This window comes from Marmota flaviventris, chromosome 2 (genome assembly GCF_047511675.1).
Source record: "Marmota flaviventris isolate mMarFla1 chromosome 2, mMarFla1.hap1, whole genome shotgun sequence".
NCBI classification, from domain to species: Eukaryota; Metazoa; Chordata; class Mammalia; order Rodentia; family Sciuridae; genus Marmota; species Marmota flaviventris.
Window position 1 is genome coordinate 187,385,708 of NC_092499.1, and position 19,912 is coordinate 187,405,619.

Below are 19,912 nucleotides of genomic sequence, written 5' to 3' on the forward strand. Positions count from 1 at the left end.
CATGCAAACGCCTAAGGTGGGCACACTTCTGAGCGCCATCGTGTATCTAAGGATGCTGAAGCTCAGAGGTGTAGAATGGCCCAGCCAAGCTGGAGAGCCACAGAGCTGGGATGTGGATGGAGGGTATCTGGCTTTGGAGCCTGCCCTCCAAACCCCGTGTGTGCTGCTCTAATCTGCCCCATCACCCATCTCCTTGCACACCCTGATTTCCAAATGTGGGACAATATGCGCAAAAGGTGTGACACCAGGGTCCACCTATTTGCTACCAGGTTTTTGGCTGAGATTAAAAAAAAAAGAGGGTATGGAGATAGGAATGCCACGTCAAGGGTGATTAATTAAGTGAAACTTCCCCTGACCCAACCATCAGCCCATGAAGCACAGCTCAGACATCCAGCCTGTGAACAGCCAAGAAATCCCGGAAATCAGTAAGGAGAGACTGAGTGTGATACCCCCACACGGGCTCCACAAAACATGGAGTATGCAGGGAGAGGATAAGGAAAAGTCCTAAGGAAAAAAAAAAAAAAAAGAAACCTGAAGGAGCCAGGGAAGAATGGCAGAAAGAAACTGGGACATTTGGAGAATTTCCCATGGCACTGGAGGTACAGAGCAGAATCAGCATTTCAAAATCTCAAGACCTGGAGGACGGACTTGAAAAAATAACCCAATGAGCAAAGAAAGCAAAGATGGCAAGAACTGGAGGTGGACACATTCATTAAGGAAACAGACAACTAGCTACCATAGAGGAGCGGAGGCTCCTAAGGAAGAGAGTCAAATGAACAAAACGCAAATCTGGTGCCAAGATGTATTAGGTCACCTTTCTGGACTAATGTGAGAACTGAATCTTCAGACCCAAATGGCAACTTGATAAGCTATATGGAAACCCACAACATTGAGGTTCACAAAGACACTGATTGTTAAGGATAAAGAGAAATACAAAACTTTAGAAAGAAAAAAAAAAACAATGTACAAAAAACTGAAACCCAGCATAAGACTCCTTTTTGTCCATTGTTTCCAAATCCAAAGTGACCTCCCCTGGATGTGACTGGTCCACCAGTGGTCACATGTGGGTTCCGAGGAGGCTACAGTCAACTCTCATAAGAGGACAGGGACAGAGCTAGGGAAAGACAGGGCAGGGACTGCTAATACAAAATAAATGAAGATAAACACCCTGTATGTGTAACCTTAGGCAGGAAATTTCATTTCTCTAAGCTTTGGTTTCCTCATATGTACCATGGATTTGATAAGGATGCCCAATTTGTGCAGTTACTGTGAAGAATATATGAGAAGACATGTAAAGCGCTTAGCACATGAAGGCACGTTCTGGTGTTACCGAAGCTCTCCAAATTATCCATGAAACTAGCAATAAATAAATAAGTAAAAATGTGACGGACAGGATAATAGCCCTTGAAAGTCAGCCACATCCTCATTCCTGGAACCTGTGAGCATGTTAACTTACCTGGCAAATGAGACGTTGGAGAAGTGATTGAGTTAAGGATCCTGAGATTGGGAGGTCGTTTTGGATTATCCACCCAGATCCAGTGTAATCACAAGGATCCTCATGACTCAAAGAACAAGGCAGGAGAGTCAGAGAAAGAGGTCTGGGACTTAAGGAGAGGTGGGAGGGATGCAGTTTTGGACCAGAAGCCAGAGGAGTAGGCAGAAGCCAAGGAACACAAGCAGCCTCCACCAGCTGGCAAAGGTAAATGGGTATATTCTCCCCAGAACCTCTGGGCCATACATGTCCCATGTCCCAGCTTGATGTCACCCACTGAAGCTCATATTTCCCTTCTCACTGCTACAATTTTAAGGAAATACATTTAAGTGGTTCAACTTGCAGAATTCTTTAGGGTAGCAATAAGGAACAAATACAAAAAGACTGGTTAAGTGCAAAATATTCATTTTTCACAGTTAGCCTAAATTTTATTTTGATGTCGCCTCCAGTATTACTTATCTTCTTAGTGATGTCAGATTCTAGGAAGACCAGAGAGGATTAAGTGCATCGCCTGAATGATGCGTATTTTTCAGTTCAGCTCCTGAACCAAGAGCCTTTCTCTCATTGAAGGATAGGAAATTGCAGGTTGTCTCATAAAATCTCTGGAAAATAGGCCTTTTGATAATCACACTTGTCATATTGGGAGCAGGCAACAGCAGGACAGGGACAAGCAGGAGGGCCCAGAGTCACGATAAGAAATAGTGGTGTGCTGGACCATGGGCAAGGAGAAATGGAGGTTACGTTGAGAGAGATGAGCCCAGATGGGAATAGCCTGTGAGCGCAGCTATTTAATACAAGGCAGAGAAGGCCAGGCAGGTGCTGAAGGCCAAGGCTGGTGAGCAGACCCCAGAAACAGATATCAGGGGGATACTAGAAGACCAGGGAATCCATGCTCAAATGGCAAGAGGCTCAGATGTCAGAATTGCTATGGCCACACAGAGAAGAAATTTAAGCAGACTGGATGTGCAAGAAGCACAGGTCCCAGCTATCGTCCCAGCCCCACAGAAAAGGTACAAGAGACAATGCAAAGGAAGAACACAAGGGGAAGTTTGAACAAACAGGTAAAGGCTTAGAAATCCAAGTCTACAAGCAATGGAGCAGGTTTAGGTGAGCAATGGGGAGTGGAGCAAGCAGGGAGTCCCTGCAGTTTGAAGTGTACCCCCAACTCAGAGACAGGGTAGGAGAGGAAAGTTTCCCAATCCGCAGCTAGGGTACAGCTCAGTGGTAGAGCGCTTGCTTAGCATGCAGGAGGCCCTGGGTTCCGTATCCAGCACTGCAAAAATAAAAAATAAAAAAATCCCTCTATCCCCCCCACCCCCCATTATGGATCAACATCCACCTATCAGAGAGAACATTCGGCCTTTTGTTTTTGGAGATTGGCTTACTTTGCTTAGCATGATATTCTCCAACTCCGTCCATTTACCTGCAAATGCCAATAATTTTATTCTCCGTTAATGCTGAGTAATATTCCATTGTGTATATGTACCACAGTTTCTTTCTTTTATAAACATGCATAAAATTTATTATTCATAAGAAACAGATGTACTGCAAGAAATTAAATTTTTTTTTCTGAAAATGATAAGCCCTAACTGGAACCCACCAGGAATGCCAGGTTTCTTTATCCATTCCTCTCATGAAGGGCATCTACGTTGCTTCCGCTGTTTAGCTATTGTGAATTGAGCTGCAGCGCTACATCGGGTACAATCAGATAAACAAAAGGTTGTGGTGCAATTGTGTACAATGAATCAAAATGCATTCTGCTGTCATATATACCTAATTAAAATATTTTTTTTTTAAATAAAAAGATTCCCAGCCAATGTGTCAGGTGGCAGGTAATGGACAAGGATGCAAATGACAGGGTGCTAGGCACGAGGAAAGGCAGTGAGGGGAAGTCAGAGACCTGAGAAGAGCTAAAGACAAGCAGGACACAAATGAAGGCATAGGGAAGCCTGGGAACGAGGCTACCAGAGCTGGCCCTGACGCTGCACGCCGGCTTGTGGGCAATTTTCTTGGCTCTGTTTTTCTGATATAAGTTTACTCTTCCTTTGAGATTCCAGGGCAGGCTTCCTTCCATTTGTGTCAAGCTTCTCAAGCCCGCCTGTCTGGTGCTCTAAAGTGAAATCATCATCTCGCCTTTCTGATTCCGAGGCAACCGAACACATTTCCCTCCTGAGAGCAGCCCTGAGACACGGCAATTAATCCAGTGCTCTCCAGAGAAGGGGGATGATGGATGGGGTGGGGAAAGGGGCTCAGCAACATGTGGTGGAAACCGGAGGTGAGCTTCAGACTGGTCCCATGGAGAGCCTAGAGCCTGAAGGGAACCCTAGATTTGATCCCACCTGGAGGTGAGATCATTGTTTCAAAATCCAAAGTGAGATTGACAGCCAGTGCTGTCAATCATGGGTCCTAGCATGCCAGGCAGGGGAAGGAGGAATCCTCCCATTTGACTGAAGGCATTTGTCAGTCAGAAGACAAGGTGCTGAGAACCTGGAGACACTGGCTTAGGAGGAGGATCCATCAAGGGCAGTAATACCACCCATTCTACCTGGCACAGTGAATTACATATGGCGTCTCCTGAAATCCAATAAGCCACTGCCAGGAAATGCGTTGGTACTGTATTTCTGAATCTATTTTTGTTTTAAACAGAGCTGGGAACTGACCTCTCTGTAGGACACTGGCCACAGCAAAAAGCTCAAGTGCCCTGCCATCAGATCACTTGCTATGCAACGCCAGTATATATCCCTTGAACAAAGAGTTCACGAGTTTGACAAATATTTTGTTCAACTTAGGATCTATCTGAGCATTAATCAAGTAAAAGGCACGTTAACTAACATTTTTGAGGGCTTATTTTGTGCTAGGCTTGGCACTCACTGACTTACAGAGTAGCATTTACTTACTCTTAAAATCCCTAGAGAGGTTCTTCTCAAAGGGCAGACACTGGACCAGCTGCATCAGAGCATTCAGGAACTCGTGAGAAATGTAAATTTTAAGAGAATTCTAGGGCTTGATATCCATTTGTGTATGTTGTTTATGGGCAAGGGTAGTCTCAAGTTTTTTCTCCTTCCCCTATTCTATTATTAATCACACTGGAAATGTACTCATTATTTTACAAAACAGAAAATGAGAGCGTGTGGAGTGTGGAAGGTATAATTTCTGCCCAGAGGAATTTACAGGCTGGGCAAAGATTCCAACAAAACAGCAAAAAGAGTAAAACATAAACATAAAGTCGAGCACTGAAATAGCATCCTTCATGGGGGAAAACAGGGTGGGTGTGGAAAGAGCAATCCTCTTAAGAACAGTCGTGAGCTGTGGTTCTCAACGCGTGGTCCCCAGACTGACTGCATCAGCATCGCTGAGAACCAGCGTGAATTAGAAATGTGAATTCTCTAGCCCTACCCTGGGCCTCATAAATCAGAAATTCTGGGTATGGGCCAGGTCTTTTTTGTTTGTTTGTTTTAACAAACTCTCCAGATGATTTTAAGCCTGATGAAGTCTGAGATGGGTCCTATTAATATTCCTTTTTAACCAAGTGAGAAAACAGGCAGAGAGTAATACACCTTAGAGTAGCTTCAGCTACTGCGTACAGATCCCTCGGAGACTTTGTTAAAAATGCAGATTCTAATTCAGCGGGTCTGAGGTGGGGCCTGGGGCTCTTCACTTCTAGAAAGTTCCCAGGTATTATCCAAGCTGCTCGTCCATGAGCCTTACTTAGTAGGAACGGCACAGCCTATGTGACTTGGCTGAGTGGCTGGGTTAGGATTTGGCCCCAGGTAATCTGATTCCAGAGACTGGAGCTCTAATCACATCACTATTTACTCTCAGGTGCATAACAGAACAGTACAGTCACACTCTATGGCTCTGTGAGAGTACAGTGTGTGATGTTCCAGAAATTCCCTTGTTTTCTTTTGTTCTTCCTCTTTTATTTTTCTTTCTGCCCCTCCTACCACCCACCTCTCCTCATCTGGTCAATTCTCTTGTGTTTAAAAAAAAACACCTAATGCCTCTTGCAGAAATGACTACTCCATAGAAAACAATTTGGGAAACGCTGTGATGAATGCTCAGATATGGAGCTTTGTGGAAATCCTAAATGTCACTAAGGCAGAGATACATGTGTAAGAAGGGATAAGGTATCTTCCCATGCATGCACTTGGCTAAAGATCTCTTAATAGAGTATTAATACAATATTATGGCATACCTGATGTGCTAGCAGGCTGGGTGAGGTTTTCTTAACACATTTTAATCCATCTACTGCAGTCGTTCTCAAATTTCAATATTCATCAGAATCACTCAGAAGGCCACTCAGGAGGTTTGGGGTGGAGCTGGATAATTTGCGTTTCTAACAGCTTCCCAGGTAATGCTGATGCAGCTGCAGACTTTGGCCTGGCTCTGGAGAACTTAAGGCTAATGTCTTCTTCAGTCCCTCAATGAACTGCAAGGGGCTAAATAGCCCCATAAAACACATGATATGAAAAAAAATTATTTAAATCCAGGACCACTTCCTGAGGTTGAGCAATTAGCCACTGCACCAAGGGTGCCCAGCCACAGAGTAAGAGATGTGGCACCCAAACCCAGACCATGCTCTAGAGGTGACTAAGTCTCCTTGAAAAACAGTGGCCTTTTCCTTTTTCCAGAGTCTCTCTCTGCTTACCAAGATATGTGCCCACTGCACGGCATCTGTCCTGAAGGTGAATTTCTGTTTTCCAGTTCACCTGTCCTAAAGTGAACAAAGGAATTTCAAAGCATCATCAGTGGTACTACTGAATCCTACCTTCACCCGTTTCTCTCACCAAAGCAACAGTTGCCTTTGAAATCTCTCTCTTTCCTTTTCCTTTCCCTTCTTTCAGTTGCTTGTCTCTCTCTTTAAAAGCAACCCTAATTCCACCTTCTTGGACTTCTTCATTCTGCATAGATATTTCACCTTGGTTTGAGAAACACGCTCCGTGGAAAAACAGGGCCCATAAATACCTACACTTCAATCTTCCTGTCCCTAGCGCATGTACATCCTTCTGCCCCTACCCCAGGAAGGAACTCTATCTCTTCAGGCATCACCTACAGGGGAAAACAAGAGATGTGTCTAATGCAGGGAACGTCTGCTGTTTTCCTACTACCTGATTATCTATCAGGGGATCTATAATGGCCTTGCCATTTTGCAATTCCCCATCCACTCTCCTCCCGTGTCATGACATTATTCCCTTCACAAAGAGATAAGATGTAGCCTGCAAAAATGGCTATCATTATTTCAGAGAGAGCAGGCAGCCCTGCAATTGATTTGTAATTGGCAGAAGTGGGAACATTACTGTCTTTAATGAAAGGAAACTGTTTCTGGTTCCACACAACAGATATTAGACCTGCTTTATAGGAGATATTCTAATACCCAGTCCAGACGGCTTCAGTGTGCTGGTTAAGCTTCACATGAAAACAGATAAATAAATAAAATAAAATCAGGCTAACGTTTCCAGCTGAAGACTATTCTGATTGCTCCAGGAATCTTCTGACCAGAAAATACGCAGGTGAAATTTCCACAATATCCATTTGTAATGAGTATTCATTTTACTTCTAATCATATCATTGCAATGGTATGACATTTGGAAACTTGCTAAAGTCTCACCCATTGATTCTCTTAAGAGCATATTTGTGCCTTTTTGGCAGTCTCCAAAGAATAGCTTTTGATTATACTTTATTAAAAGTTAAAAGAAATAAAAAGTCGACATAAATCATTTTTGATTAGCTGTGCTGAAACCCCTCCAAGGGCCCCTGCATGCATGGCTGACGGCTCATTTGGTGCTGATTTCTGTGTTTAAATCTCCTGCAGAGAATCAGGAGGGGCCTGGCATAAGCACCACAGGGAGCCATAAGCCCTGAGCAAAGAGGATGAGCAGGTGGGGAAAGGCCTGCACATGTGCCATCTCCCTGGAACAGATCCTCTTGTCCACATCTGGCTTGACTCTCAGGGCTCCAATCAAAGGCCACCTCCTCCATGGCCACTGCTCCTATGTAATCCTCCCTACATTCCCTGCCCTGTCCTCGTCAGCCCCTGGTTTCCTCCTGGCAGCACGGTCACACTGTGATGAAGTAGCTGTGTGAGCAGATGCTCAATGACCATCTTTGCCACCAGAAGGGAAGATGCATAAGGACAAGAAACAACTGGGCTTCATGTCCATCTTTCTCCCAGCTTCTGACAGAGCATAGGGACCCAGATGAACAGGGATCAAATCCTGGAGCACATAAGTTGAAGAAGGGCTGAGAAGTGACACAGAGAAAAGGCAAAGAAAAAATAAGTAATGTGAGGGGAAATCTCCAGGTGAGAGTTGGCCAGGGGTGAAGACACACCTAGCCAGAGGTGAAGGTGCACAGGATGGGGGAAAAGAAAGCTGGTAGCCTGCAGCTACTTGACCAGCTCAGCCCACTCTGCTCTCCCAGAGTATACCATCAAACTTCAGTAAGCCTTGGTCTGGCTTGGCAAGTCCTCACATCTTGCTCAATTCTTTGTCCAGGTGCTAAGTAGCAATAGTTTCATCAGAAACTGTTAGAAGACATGAGACTCCCGAGTCAGAAACAAAAGACTTGTTAGTCACCATGCAGCAGGTGAGGTGAGCTTCATGTTTGCATCTTTTTGTTTGTTTGGTTGTTTGATTTTATTCTTCATGGGGATGATGTGGGGGCGAGTCAGGTTGGTGTTTGCAGTAGGTCTGTATCATAGATGAGGAACTTCTCTTTAGGAGAAGTTCTACACAGTCGGTGGGGCTCACTTTCTTTAGGCTGTGCTAGTTCTTCCCCTTCTCCCCTGTGTAGATCTGGGTTTGACTGACACCTTGATTGCCAGCTGAATTTGATATATTTTCTTTTCTATTGTCCATTGTAAAGTAGGTTTCTCCGTGACATAAAAAAAAAAAAAAAAACATGCAAAGAAGGGGAGCAAACCAATGCTAATGCTATGTTACCTAGCAACAGGTTAACTTTAGGTCAGTCCCTGGGGCTACTGCCACCATCCAAGACCCCAGATATGGGGATTGAGATTTCCCTTTAGGATCTTGAATTCTCTTTATGTTCATCTAGCTTCCTCCCTTTAATTGCAAGATGGCCCATTTTCCCCTCCCAAAAGGAGTTTCACAGGGAGTTTTAGGTGAGACCAGGGATGTTAGTGGTCTCCTCTCTTCCATCTTTCCCACCTCTTCCCCATGCCCTATCTCTTACCCAACACTATGGCTGGCTACCCTGTCCGCCAAACCAGGTAAAATCTTATACCCTTCCTAGAGGTTGGCATGTGGTTTCATGAATCCATAAGGGCAGGAAGATTTTCATAGCAGAAATAGTGAGCACCATTAAATGCTGAAAGAAAAGTCGAGCTCAGGCAGCACCCTCTTTATGATGACTTAGACTCTTGCACTTCACAGTGGTGCAAGAGCGAGGTGGAAGCTCTATTTCAGATTTGCAATTTTGACCTTGGGCTATGTGGTAGCATACTTTCTCATGCTGGATAAGGATGGTGAGCCACAGCTCCCAGTCAGCCCAGAGACCATGCAGGAAGCAATCCGTACTCCACAGCAGACTGTGTGGGCAGGCTCTGGTGGTAGGCAAGTTGGCTGCATGAAACACATGTTTGACATACAATGTTTACAACTCATGATGGGTTTGTTAGGATGTAACTCCCTCATGAAGTCCAGGACTGACAGGCACCCCTTAACTTTAACAAGGGCACTCTTGGTGGCATTTATAACAATCACTGCTAGGAAGACTTGGGAGTTGAAGAAATCCACATGGCAAGTATAGACATCATGTTCGTAGCTAAGAAGGGGACGGGGGAAGTCAGAAGACAGTTAGAGGGATGATCTGATTCAAAAATTTCAAGGGTATTTTGGTTTGTCATCCCTCCTGGATGACAGTATCTGATCCTCTTTGTAGATTTGAGAAAGTCAAGTATACTGAAGTACCTAGTCCAGTGGCTGGTAAATGAAAGCCGTACAGGTACATGCTAAGTCAGGGCGCTTGTTTTTTTCATTGCCACCTGCACAGACAAGGCCACCTTGTGCAAGGCCACAAGGCAGGCATGGAGGGGGTGAGCCCAGGGCTTCAGAATAAGAAGCCCTGCCTCTACTGCTCACTCCCTGTGTGACTTTAAGGATGTCACTCACCCCTGAGGCTCAGCCTACTGGTTGTCTCCATGATGCGCTGTAACAGCAGCTATCTGAAACACTGATGAGGATTAAATGCATTCTATGTAAGCACTCAATAAATGTCAGCGGTTATGAGCAGTTGCTTTGCTTTATCGCCATTGTTCTGTTGTGGCATGGCCGCGGTGCCAAACCCTAAACAGAAAGGAGGTCTGGTTCTGACGGAGGGAGCCAGGGCTGCTCCACACCACAGGCCCTGTGCGTGCCAGAGCAGCAACAGCCCTGCAGGGGGGACAGAGGACTGATGTGCCTCCTTAGCTCATCAGCCCCGTGCAACTGACTGAAGCCGATGGGCTCCCAGGGGCAGGAGCCTTTTCCTGCCAGATTCGGGTCTACTCCCGCTCCAGTGCCTGTGATTTGTCTCAACATATATGCTGCTCCTACTGAGATCCGTGCACAGTATTTGGACACATGGCCTCATTTCTGAGACTCTTCAAATGCTATTTGTTGTACAAACCTCCAGTGGAGCGAATCCTCCACAGAGCAGCCTGGAGGTCAGCTGCACTGTGGGGCTGGAGGGTCAGCTGCAGAGTCCCCAAGGTGTTCCAGGACAGAGCCCTGTCAGCGTGGGCTTCAATAAGACAGGAGGCCACGCATGGAGTAGTCCAAACACCCTCCTGGACGACAGTATCTGATGGCAATGACGGGTATGGAGAGAGCTGAAGGAAAGCGACCTGTGTCCTTGCTGGGGGGCCTCGCTTCTGTCGGAACGAGTTACCCAATCCCAGCAAAGCTTCCTGCCACCCTTAGAATACTCTGTGTCCAAGAAAAAGGGACAATTTTTCTCTTTTCTAACAACATTTGCTTCTGTTTATATAGTTCCCTATGTTCATTTTAGAGTATTTGGATGACATAGAAAAGAACAGAAGAAACACAGAAAAGAAAAAGCACACACTATCTACCATCACAATTGATTATTGTTGACATGTTTTATTGTTCTGTGTGCATATGTATGTAAATGTGGATACACACACGTGTGTGTGTGTGTGTATATATATATATATATATATATATATATATATCTTATCTATATCATCTCTATGTATGTATATGTGTATATATGTGTTGTTCGTAAAAGATGATACACTGAATAAAGTTTGATAATGCTCTTTTCATTTAATTACATACTACAAAAATATCATTAAGTATATGTCTAGAATCTAGTATTGAATTACTTCATTCCAGCATTTATCTAATTAGTCTCTCTTGCTGAGCATCTAGTTTCTTTCATTCATTCTCTGTCCTGTTGAACATGTTTGCAGGTACACTTTTGTCCCCATTTCTGGCAATGTCCTTACGTAAACTGCCATTAGTAAAATTGTTCATTGGAAGAATATCCACACTTAGAGTTTTTGGTAATTACTGCCCAGTTACCATCCAGAGAAGATGCACCTATTCACCTTTTTATTGTGATATACTGAAAATTCTGTACAGTCCCACCTTTCTGTACATGAACATCGTTTCTTTTCCTTTTTCTAAAAGGCACACTGGTCTTCTCCTGCTCTAGCACTGTGATTTACACTTCCAGCTCTCCTGGTTCTTGAACTTTTGGACTTGGGCTGAAATTACACCTCCTACCCCACCTTTCCAGGTCTCCACCTTGCAGATGAGAGACTGTGGGACTTCTCGGCCTCCATGATCATGCCAGCCAGTTCCTCATAACAAAGCTTCATGTGTATGCATGTGTGTGCATGTGTGCGTGTGTGTGTGTGTGTGTGTATACACGTTCGTGTGCAGGTGTGCGCCCCCTATTGACTGTTCCTCAGAAGGACCCTGAGACCAGTACAACCTACTTCCAACAACACTGTTCCTTAACAAGCCATGCAGGCACTTTCCAGAGTGTAGGAGAAACAGTCTCCTTCCCAATACTCCCTGAAATATGGATAAGGGCGACACTATTAAGGGAGGTTTCCTTAGAGAAATCGTTATTGGATCTATTCACTCACCAGATAAACTTTAAGCATCCCAGGATGGAGATAGATTAGCAGAAAGCAGGAGACCTCTGCCGGAGCCGCTCCCCACCCACGCCTCCCTCTCCTTCCACCTCTCCAGATTGCTTTTATACAGAACATCATTATGTGAAACAGGCCTGTGAAACCCACTTGTGTGCCCTCAATAAGACTGTGGTGGGAATACTGTTCATTACATCATACAGTGTTTTCTTTATGAGGACTCCTGGGAACAATTCCTGTCTGGCCTCTGTGTGAACAACAGTTAGAATTTTCCTGAGCAATTGGTTTGTGTTTATCTCGCAGACATTGTGAACTGTATATCTGACAAGTTTTCTTTATTCCATTGGCGGCTGCGGCGCTATGGGCTCTGCATGTGACTCACAGGCAGCAGCAGGTGTGCAGAAATGCAGCTTTAGCTTTAGCAGCTCCCGTGTATTCTTCTCCTAACTTGGGCTACCTCACTTTTAATTTATGCTATCTTGTTGTGCTTTACATCCCATTGTAAGCTACCCAGAAAACGTCTGTGAAATAGGATTTGGTTTACACTGTAAACTAGATAAATAAATCAGATGTGGATGAGCTGGGTAGGAATACCGTGGTTTTTATCTATTTTCCTCAAAACTTCTATTATGTTCTGCATGAACATACTCCTGCTAACAGACCTAAGGTCTAGGGCATGCAACTTAGAACTGTAATAACTGTAATAAGAATGATCATAAAATAGTCAGAAAACCCAAATAAAGTTGCTGAAAATACTGCATTGACCCACCTCATGCTTGTGATGCAACTGAGGCGATGCCATTGAAATGGTAAAGCTTCCTGGGAGCAAGATGCACTTGCAGCTAATTATAATGAAAAGAGGAAATGACACTGCTTACTAGTGGAGTGGTGTGATGGTGTGGAAGCATGCCCTCTTACTGTCTGCAGGCAGCCCAGGAAAGTGAGATGGGCAGGCACAAGTGTTATTTTCATTCTGCTATGCTGCTAAACAGAAAGAAGATCTCTGAGCCCCTGGCTGGGCTCTTCTGCCCAGGGACTTTCCAACTGTAGAAAATGGGCTCAATTCAAGAAAAGTGACAGTGTGAACTCCCACCAAAGTGTGTAGAGAGTTATCTGGGTAAAGAAGCACAACAAAACATGCTCCAACTACTAAGTTACCAGGAATATGACATTTGAAACCTTAAGGAGGTACCATCACACACCTATTTAAATGGATAAACCTGAAAAGATAACCATACTGAGCCCTAGGGAGGTTGTAAAGCAACTAGAATTTTCACAGACTGCTGGTGGGGATGTGAAATAGCACAACCATTTTTGAAAACAATTTGTCATGCTTTACAAAATTAAATACACATCGATAAGATGACCCGGCCATTCAGCTTCTAGGTCTCACCGAGAGAAATGAAAGAACAACGTGCATACAAAAATCTGCCCGTGAATATTCACTGCAGCTTTTTTGTAATAGCCAGAAACTGGAAAGAAAACAACAGGTGTCCATCAATAGGTGTATAGATAAATTCACACAATTGAATATATTTCAGCAAAAACTAACTTAATAAATAAAGAACTGATACCCACAACAACATAGATAAACCTCAGAATAATCATGGTGACTAAAAGTGCAGCATGATACCATTTATATAAAATTTTAGAGCATGTCAACTCATCCGTAGTATCAGAAGCAGACCAGCAATTGCCTATTACACACTGGGGTGGGAACAGCAGAAAGAAAGGACTAAAATCAGGACAAGGAAACTTTGGATGTGATGCCTCTGTTCAATATCCTGATTGTGGAAATAATTTCATATATATATATATATATATATATATATATATATATATATATATATATATATATATATATCAAACTGTATACTGTAAGATAACATCTCAACAAGGCTGTTTAAAAATTATTTTTTAAATGTTAGATAGAACATTTAACAGAACTTGGTGTCCCTGTTCACATTGACAGTAGTATGCTAATGCTCTCTTAGTTTTCCAGTTCTGTTGCAGCCCCACTCTGTGTCCCCCACCCCAAAAGACCCCTTCTCATCTTGTTAGGGAAGTAGCATCAATGAGCAGTAACAACAGGAAAACAGATGTAAGCTTAAAACATTTTCCTGTTGGACTTAACTAATGGGCTCGTTTAACCAGAGATTAGATGTGTTATTCCTTTTAAGGATACATTCTAGGAAAAGAATGATTTGATTTTACCCGGATGTGCATTAGTGAATCACTGGATATCCCACAACCTTCTAGTTAAGATTTCATGATACGGTATACTCAAAACCTAAAATATCCATTTTTCTTAACCCTGTTGATCTGGGCTTAAAAGACAAAGTTTGTTAGAGAGTCAGAAAAGATTCTAGTTCTGAAACTTTGAGGTTTGAGCCTTAGTTCCTCCATCTCTAAAATGGGTATACCAAAGCTGACCTAACAGATGTGTGGTTAAGATTTAACCAGGTCGTGGATGGAGAGAACCCTCCAAAGAGCAGGGGTGCTTGAAAAACATCCCCTCCCTCATCATGATGGAGCAGGAACTTCTCCCCTTCTTACCTGGAGCCAAAGTTTGTCATGTTGAGACCACTTCCCACCAGCAATGCACTGGAATGTCGCATTCTGTCCCACGTTCACCTCCACATTTTGGAGTCGTAGAAAATGAGGCGCTTTTCCTATGAGAGAAAGCAAAGGACAGGTGAAGACGAGATTCAATAGTCTGCAACACTTCCCTGTCTTGGGCAGCAGCGGAGGATGGGTGGACTTTGTGCCCAGGAAGAAGCCTGGCTCAGGGAAGAGCAGATGGATTACATACTGAGCCGGCACTGTTCTGTGAACTTGACATGCATTATCTCACTGAAACCTCATAGATCCCACAAGGTGCATGATATCCCCATTCACAGATTAGAAAGCTAAGTCTCGGAGGGGTTACATGGTTCAGCACAGTCAGACATCTAGGACGTGGGGGAGCCAAAACATAAATCCAGGACTCTGAAGAGAATGAAGAGTAGAAGAGGGAGAGGGGGGAAGAGAACACTGGCTGTCACTCGCTGCATGCTTCTATGGGACAGCTGCTGTATGCAAGCGTGATTCATTAAACCAACACAGTTGGTGGTGGTGGTCCCGTCTCTACTGCACAGTGAATGAATGGAAGCACGCAGGAACTTGGTCCGGTTCACAAGGGCCCAGAATTTACACTCTTAACTCTAAGAAATGGGGTCTCCTAAGCATGAATGGGAAGAGGGACACTGATTCTGGGGACTGGGAAAAGCATTGTCAAAAAAAGAGTGTCTGTGGGCATCAATCCTAGGATTAAGCATGTGCTCTATGATGGGTTCACCTCTCCCCTTGTTTATAGAGACAAGTTCTCCCGTCTAGAAGCTCTCCATCAGCCAAGAAGCTATGACCACAAGAGTGAGCTTCTGCCTTGAGCACCATGAAGGATCCCAACCACCAACAACAAAGTCAGAGAAGAACTGTGCCACACCTACCCCAGCATGGGACCAAGTGGGGAATTCCGACAAGATCAGGGAGGATCCACAAGGGACACTGCCATCAGTCCAGAGGCAGTCACATACAAACTCCCCCAGGACCAGGCCAGGGACCATGTTTTTTCTAGTTTAACTCCATGGCATCCCCGTGAAGCCAATGCTAGAGGTAGAATCCAACAAGTGTTATGTTCCCAAAGCCACACAGCAACAGTGAGAGGCAGGGACAGAAGTCTGTCCAGTTCCATTTGACCCCACGTTTGGCTTCCACCTAGCACATTCTCTTGCTTCCTGGGCTTTGGGAATGACAGACCTCAGGGCCTGCATGTCCATGCTGACTCTCCAGGCTTTTCTCATTACTCCCAAAGATTTTGCAATGATCCTTTTTTATTTTTTTCTGTTTATCCGGGGGGTTCATGGTGTGACCTATCTTGTGCACCAATCTGTGTCACTGCCTGTTAAGCTCAGCAAAAGCCATGAATCTTGGTGTGACCAGACAAGCTGACTATGAGAAAATATGCACTTCTGTCCAGATTTTAAACTCATGACAACAGGTCGGAGACCCCACATGCTACCTTCAGGGCCCTGCAACTGGAGTGGCATTGACCGCCCAAGGCCTGGGTAAGAACACTTCTGGTGGACTTTTCAGAGTGTAAGTTCCCTGAATCTAGTCAACCTGACAAATGTCATGCTGCTTTGATTGCCTGAAATTGTTTCCTTTTGGCTCTCCTGTATAATTTTGTAAAGTTATTTTTGGAACTATCAGTTCAAGTCAACTCCTCAGGTGGGAACAGAGTGCACCGCGTAAATCTGTTGATGCCACAGGTTTAAAGCACAGGGGAGGATGGGGGAGGACCCACCCAGTGGAGGAGGGCGTACAGAGTCTGGGTTCCAAGATGAGAAAGCTCCATGCTGGGTTTTGCAGAGGCTGGCTCTTGACTGACTCTTCAGGATGCTGGGCCTATGGTTAAGCTCTGGAATGTGAGCAATTAGAGATGGATTGTCTCGAGATCACTGTCCCCTCCTCGTTTCCAATTCCTCCCACTTCTCCCTTCTAGCCACAGACCTTTCCTCTTGACACTTCCATCTTGAATCCCTCTCCTCCCTCCCCTCTAGATTCAGAATTTAGATGGTTCGTGGTCCCTGGTGTTAGTATTCTGGGGAAGCACTAGTGATTTACAACAGAGATGTCAAACCCATGTGCCTACAGGAACCAGGCAGTTATGGAAATTAATAAAGTGGTTCAGCTGTAAATCAACATGAACAAAAACACCACCTCCTTGCCCCGTCTTTCAGTTCCCCACTTTTGATAGAAATTTGGGTGAAATAAAGATTTTGCAATAAAAGAGAAACAACACTACCAGCCCAATTATTAGCTGGCATCTGACACCAGCCTCAACATTGGGAAGGTGATAAGGAGTGGTGAGGACCTGGGGGAACTGGAGGGAGACCTTGTGACCCACCAGGGGGCAGCAGAGGGAGAGAGGATGACAGGGCTTTGCCCAGGGTTATCATTCGACTTCTCAAGGGAAGTTAGAAATCCAGGTTTTATGCTAAATCTCTCATTTTAAAATGTTGGCTAAATTTTATTAAAGCATCAGGCAGACTTAGCAAAACCCATCAGCACGCAGGCTCTATCAGTCTGAGTCTCTGATACGCTGCTCTCATGTGCGTTAGCTGGAACCCTTCCCTGTGGCTAGTGTTGCCTGGTCTGGCCTCATAGACCCGATGATACCAGCACCCTCCATGCACTACACTGGGGGATCCTGGGTCACAGGAACTTGTCCCCACCACCCTCTTCTCATTCAGCATTCTCTCTGGCTCAGCCTTGGCTGGTGACAGATCTCCCTCTCTGGAGATCCTCTTTATGTGGGGAAGCAGTTTGGTCCCCTTCTGTGGGCTCCAGCCTCTGTGACCCTCTTTCTTCCATCCCCCCGACTCCATCACCTCTTCAGTCAGTCTTTCCATCATGACTTCCCCGAGCCACTGCAGCTTTGGAAGAGAAATTATTCTCCCAGTTCCGCTCAGCAGCCTTCTGTCAGACACCGCTGACCTCAGTCCCCAAGTCAGCTCTCACTCTTGCTCCCCAGGGAGACCCAGGTCCCGCAAAATGGGTTCCCGCTGAATGGGGTTAGGAGAAAATGAGCTGTGCATTGGGGGCAAAAAAAGGTCTCCATGTTGGTGACATTTAAACTCCTGCAGATGTCAGTGCAGCATCTGAAGACATATGATTGTGCCCTTTATCTCGCTCTTTAAACCTGACAGTGCTCAGTGGGAAGCCACACAACTGAAGAGAAAGCTCAGTACCTACATTAGGAACATGCTGCAGATGCTCTGTGGGCTCGGCGACACGGCCCTGCAAGGTTGTGACGGGGAAAAAAAGAAGTAGGTTTAAAAAATTCTAAAAGTCAACTTAGGAGTTAGAAACTTTGCAACCGAGTGGAAAATCACGCTGACATTTATCATACGCCGTTATAACTGCCGCGGCCCTGCTAATGGCTAACACTGAGAAACGGCAGCAGACGGACGGTAACTACAGCTGAAATACGTCTGGACTTCTGGAATAACAACAACAAAAAAAAAAGACTATAAAATAGAGACAAGACGTTTCAGGTTGTAAGAGAAAATAATTTCCTTTGAGTATCACGCCTGGCTTTTGGTCATTGTTTTGGAAGCTTCAAGGCGAGTGTTTAAGGTCACAAACTTCAGCCCCCCTTGATGGAGGACAGAGCCACAAGGCAGGCACTAACTTTTGGAATAATTAGTGGAATCACTTATTGATAGACTCTGGTCCTATATTAACCCAGGACAGCTCTTGAAAGACAGAAGTGGAGAACCAAAAAGCTTGAGGACATAAAGGGAGTGCCCCTGTTTTTCAATAGACTTAAATTTTCAATAATCTATAAGTCAAGTCATCAACACATTGATTCTAAGGCTGGGGGCTGGGAAAGTACTTTCAGTCTCAAGGACCTTTCAGAAGTTACTAGCAGGTTGCATGACCTGCTCTCTCATGTACACCCCACAGGCCCACGGTCAGCACCTCTACAGGCCGGGCACAGGCTCTGTTCTCCCCAAACCTGCACCACCTTGCTTAACCCAGAAATCTGCGAGTAGACATTTTTGATGCTTCTGTCTCCTAATCTGTAGTGCCTGAATACATCTCTAATCTGGATACATCTCTAATCTTTCCATCTCCATGTTCCACGTTTCTTCACAAAACTCTTTGCCATTGGTTATGGGCCAAATTGTGTCCCCACAATTCCTACATCACAAATTCGTACGTCGAAGCCCTAGTCCCTAGCCCTTCACAGTGTGACTGTATTTGGGGAACAAAGGCCCTAAAAGAAGTGAATAAATTAAAATGAGGCCACTTTGTGGACCCTAATATAATCTAAATGGTGTCCTTAAAGAAGAGGCAATTTGGACACCCAGAGCCACCAAGGACCTGCACCCAAGGAAAGTCCATGTGAGGACACAGTGAGAATATGAACATCTACAAGCCCAGAAGAGAAGTCTTGGGAAAAACCAATCTTGTCAACATCCTGACCTTGGACTCCTAGCCTTGCGAACCATAAGAATATACACTTCAGTGGCTAAAGCCACCCAGTCTGGCTATTGGCAGTCCTAGCAAAGCAACGTGCCATCTGTTGTATATCATAGAATCACCTCATTATGTGTTATATTTTCAGTCTCTTTCACTTTGATGGAAGCCCATGAAGACAAAGAATGAATCAGTCTTACATTTCCATAAACCCAGAATAGTGCCTGGCGTTGGGCACATGCTCAGCAAACACCTGTTGGCTGATGAATGGTTGACTCTTTACCTCCCTGATCCAGGCCACCACTCCTCTTGCTCCAGAATGTTCTCCCTCATAGGTCTCCTCACCTTCTCTCTGGCCCTTCAACTCATTCTCCACAGAGCTCAAGTTCTCCTTTAACAATAAACTAAGGTCATGCCAATTCCCAGCAGAACCCCTTCTAACATCACCTCCCTGCATTTAATATCCAAACTGCTCACAATGATGCCAAAGGCTCTGGGTGAACTCCTTCCTATGATTCACATCTTCAAAGACACCTCCCCTGACCACTCTACCTAAGAAGCCCTCTTGCCCCAGCCATGTGTATGTATTACACTCCCAGCAGTTATCACTATCTGAAATCATTTAGTACTTATTTAATATTAATTTTGTATTTAGTACCTACTCCCCCACTGGCTCTCCTGCTAATCAATACCAGGAGGACAAGGACCTAATCTTTCTTACCCAGAGAGTAAGAAATGTTCTTGAACACATAGCTCATGTTCAATAATTTACTTGTTGAAAGAAAGGATTGAGGGCTCACCCTAGAGAAGGGAACTACTCAACTCCATGTGACCCGTGGGCTGCGGGTGCTCCTCAGGTGACCATACACCCTGCCAGTATCTAGACATGCAGTTACATGGAATGTTTCTGAGCCTACCCACTCTTACAGGGCCCTCACATTGTGGTTTCTGGAAGTGTGTGCTTAAGCCACCTAAGCACTGAGGTTGAACTCAGCCAAAGCTTATTACGTAGGAATAAAACCAGGGTCACGTCTTCCTGAGTTATATCCCATGGCCCATTTGCTGGGTAACTGGCTCTCAGCAATTCTATAACCATGCAATCCACACTCCTTAGTAGGAGCAGGAGGAGGAAGAGTAAGAGGAGGAGGGGTTTTTTTAGGATCACCCTAAATCCATAGCAACCCCAATAAGAAAAGGATTCCAAGAGGAACCGTGAGATTTTGGAGGTGGGAAGGCACCCAAATGTTCTCCAGAGACTGCTTTCCACTGAG

At 44.8% G+C, this 19,912-nt stretch overlaps 1 protein-coding gene across 2 annotated transcripts in view; it reads right to left on the reverse strand.

Annotated features, from left to right (window-relative positions):
* Positions 1 to 19,912, reverse strand: part of Ptprt (protein tyrosine phosphatase receptor type T) — a 1,048,660-nt gene that overhangs the window by 676,911 nt on the left and 351,837 nt on the right. For both annotated transcript variants that reach the window (XM_027945221.3, XM_027945220.3), the window contains exon 5: positions 14,172 to 14,287. In XM_027945221.3, the coding sequence (XP_027801022.1) occupies positions 14,172 to 14,287 (116 nt within the window). The remainder of the gene's footprint in view (positions 1 to 14,171; positions 14,288 to 19,912) is intronic.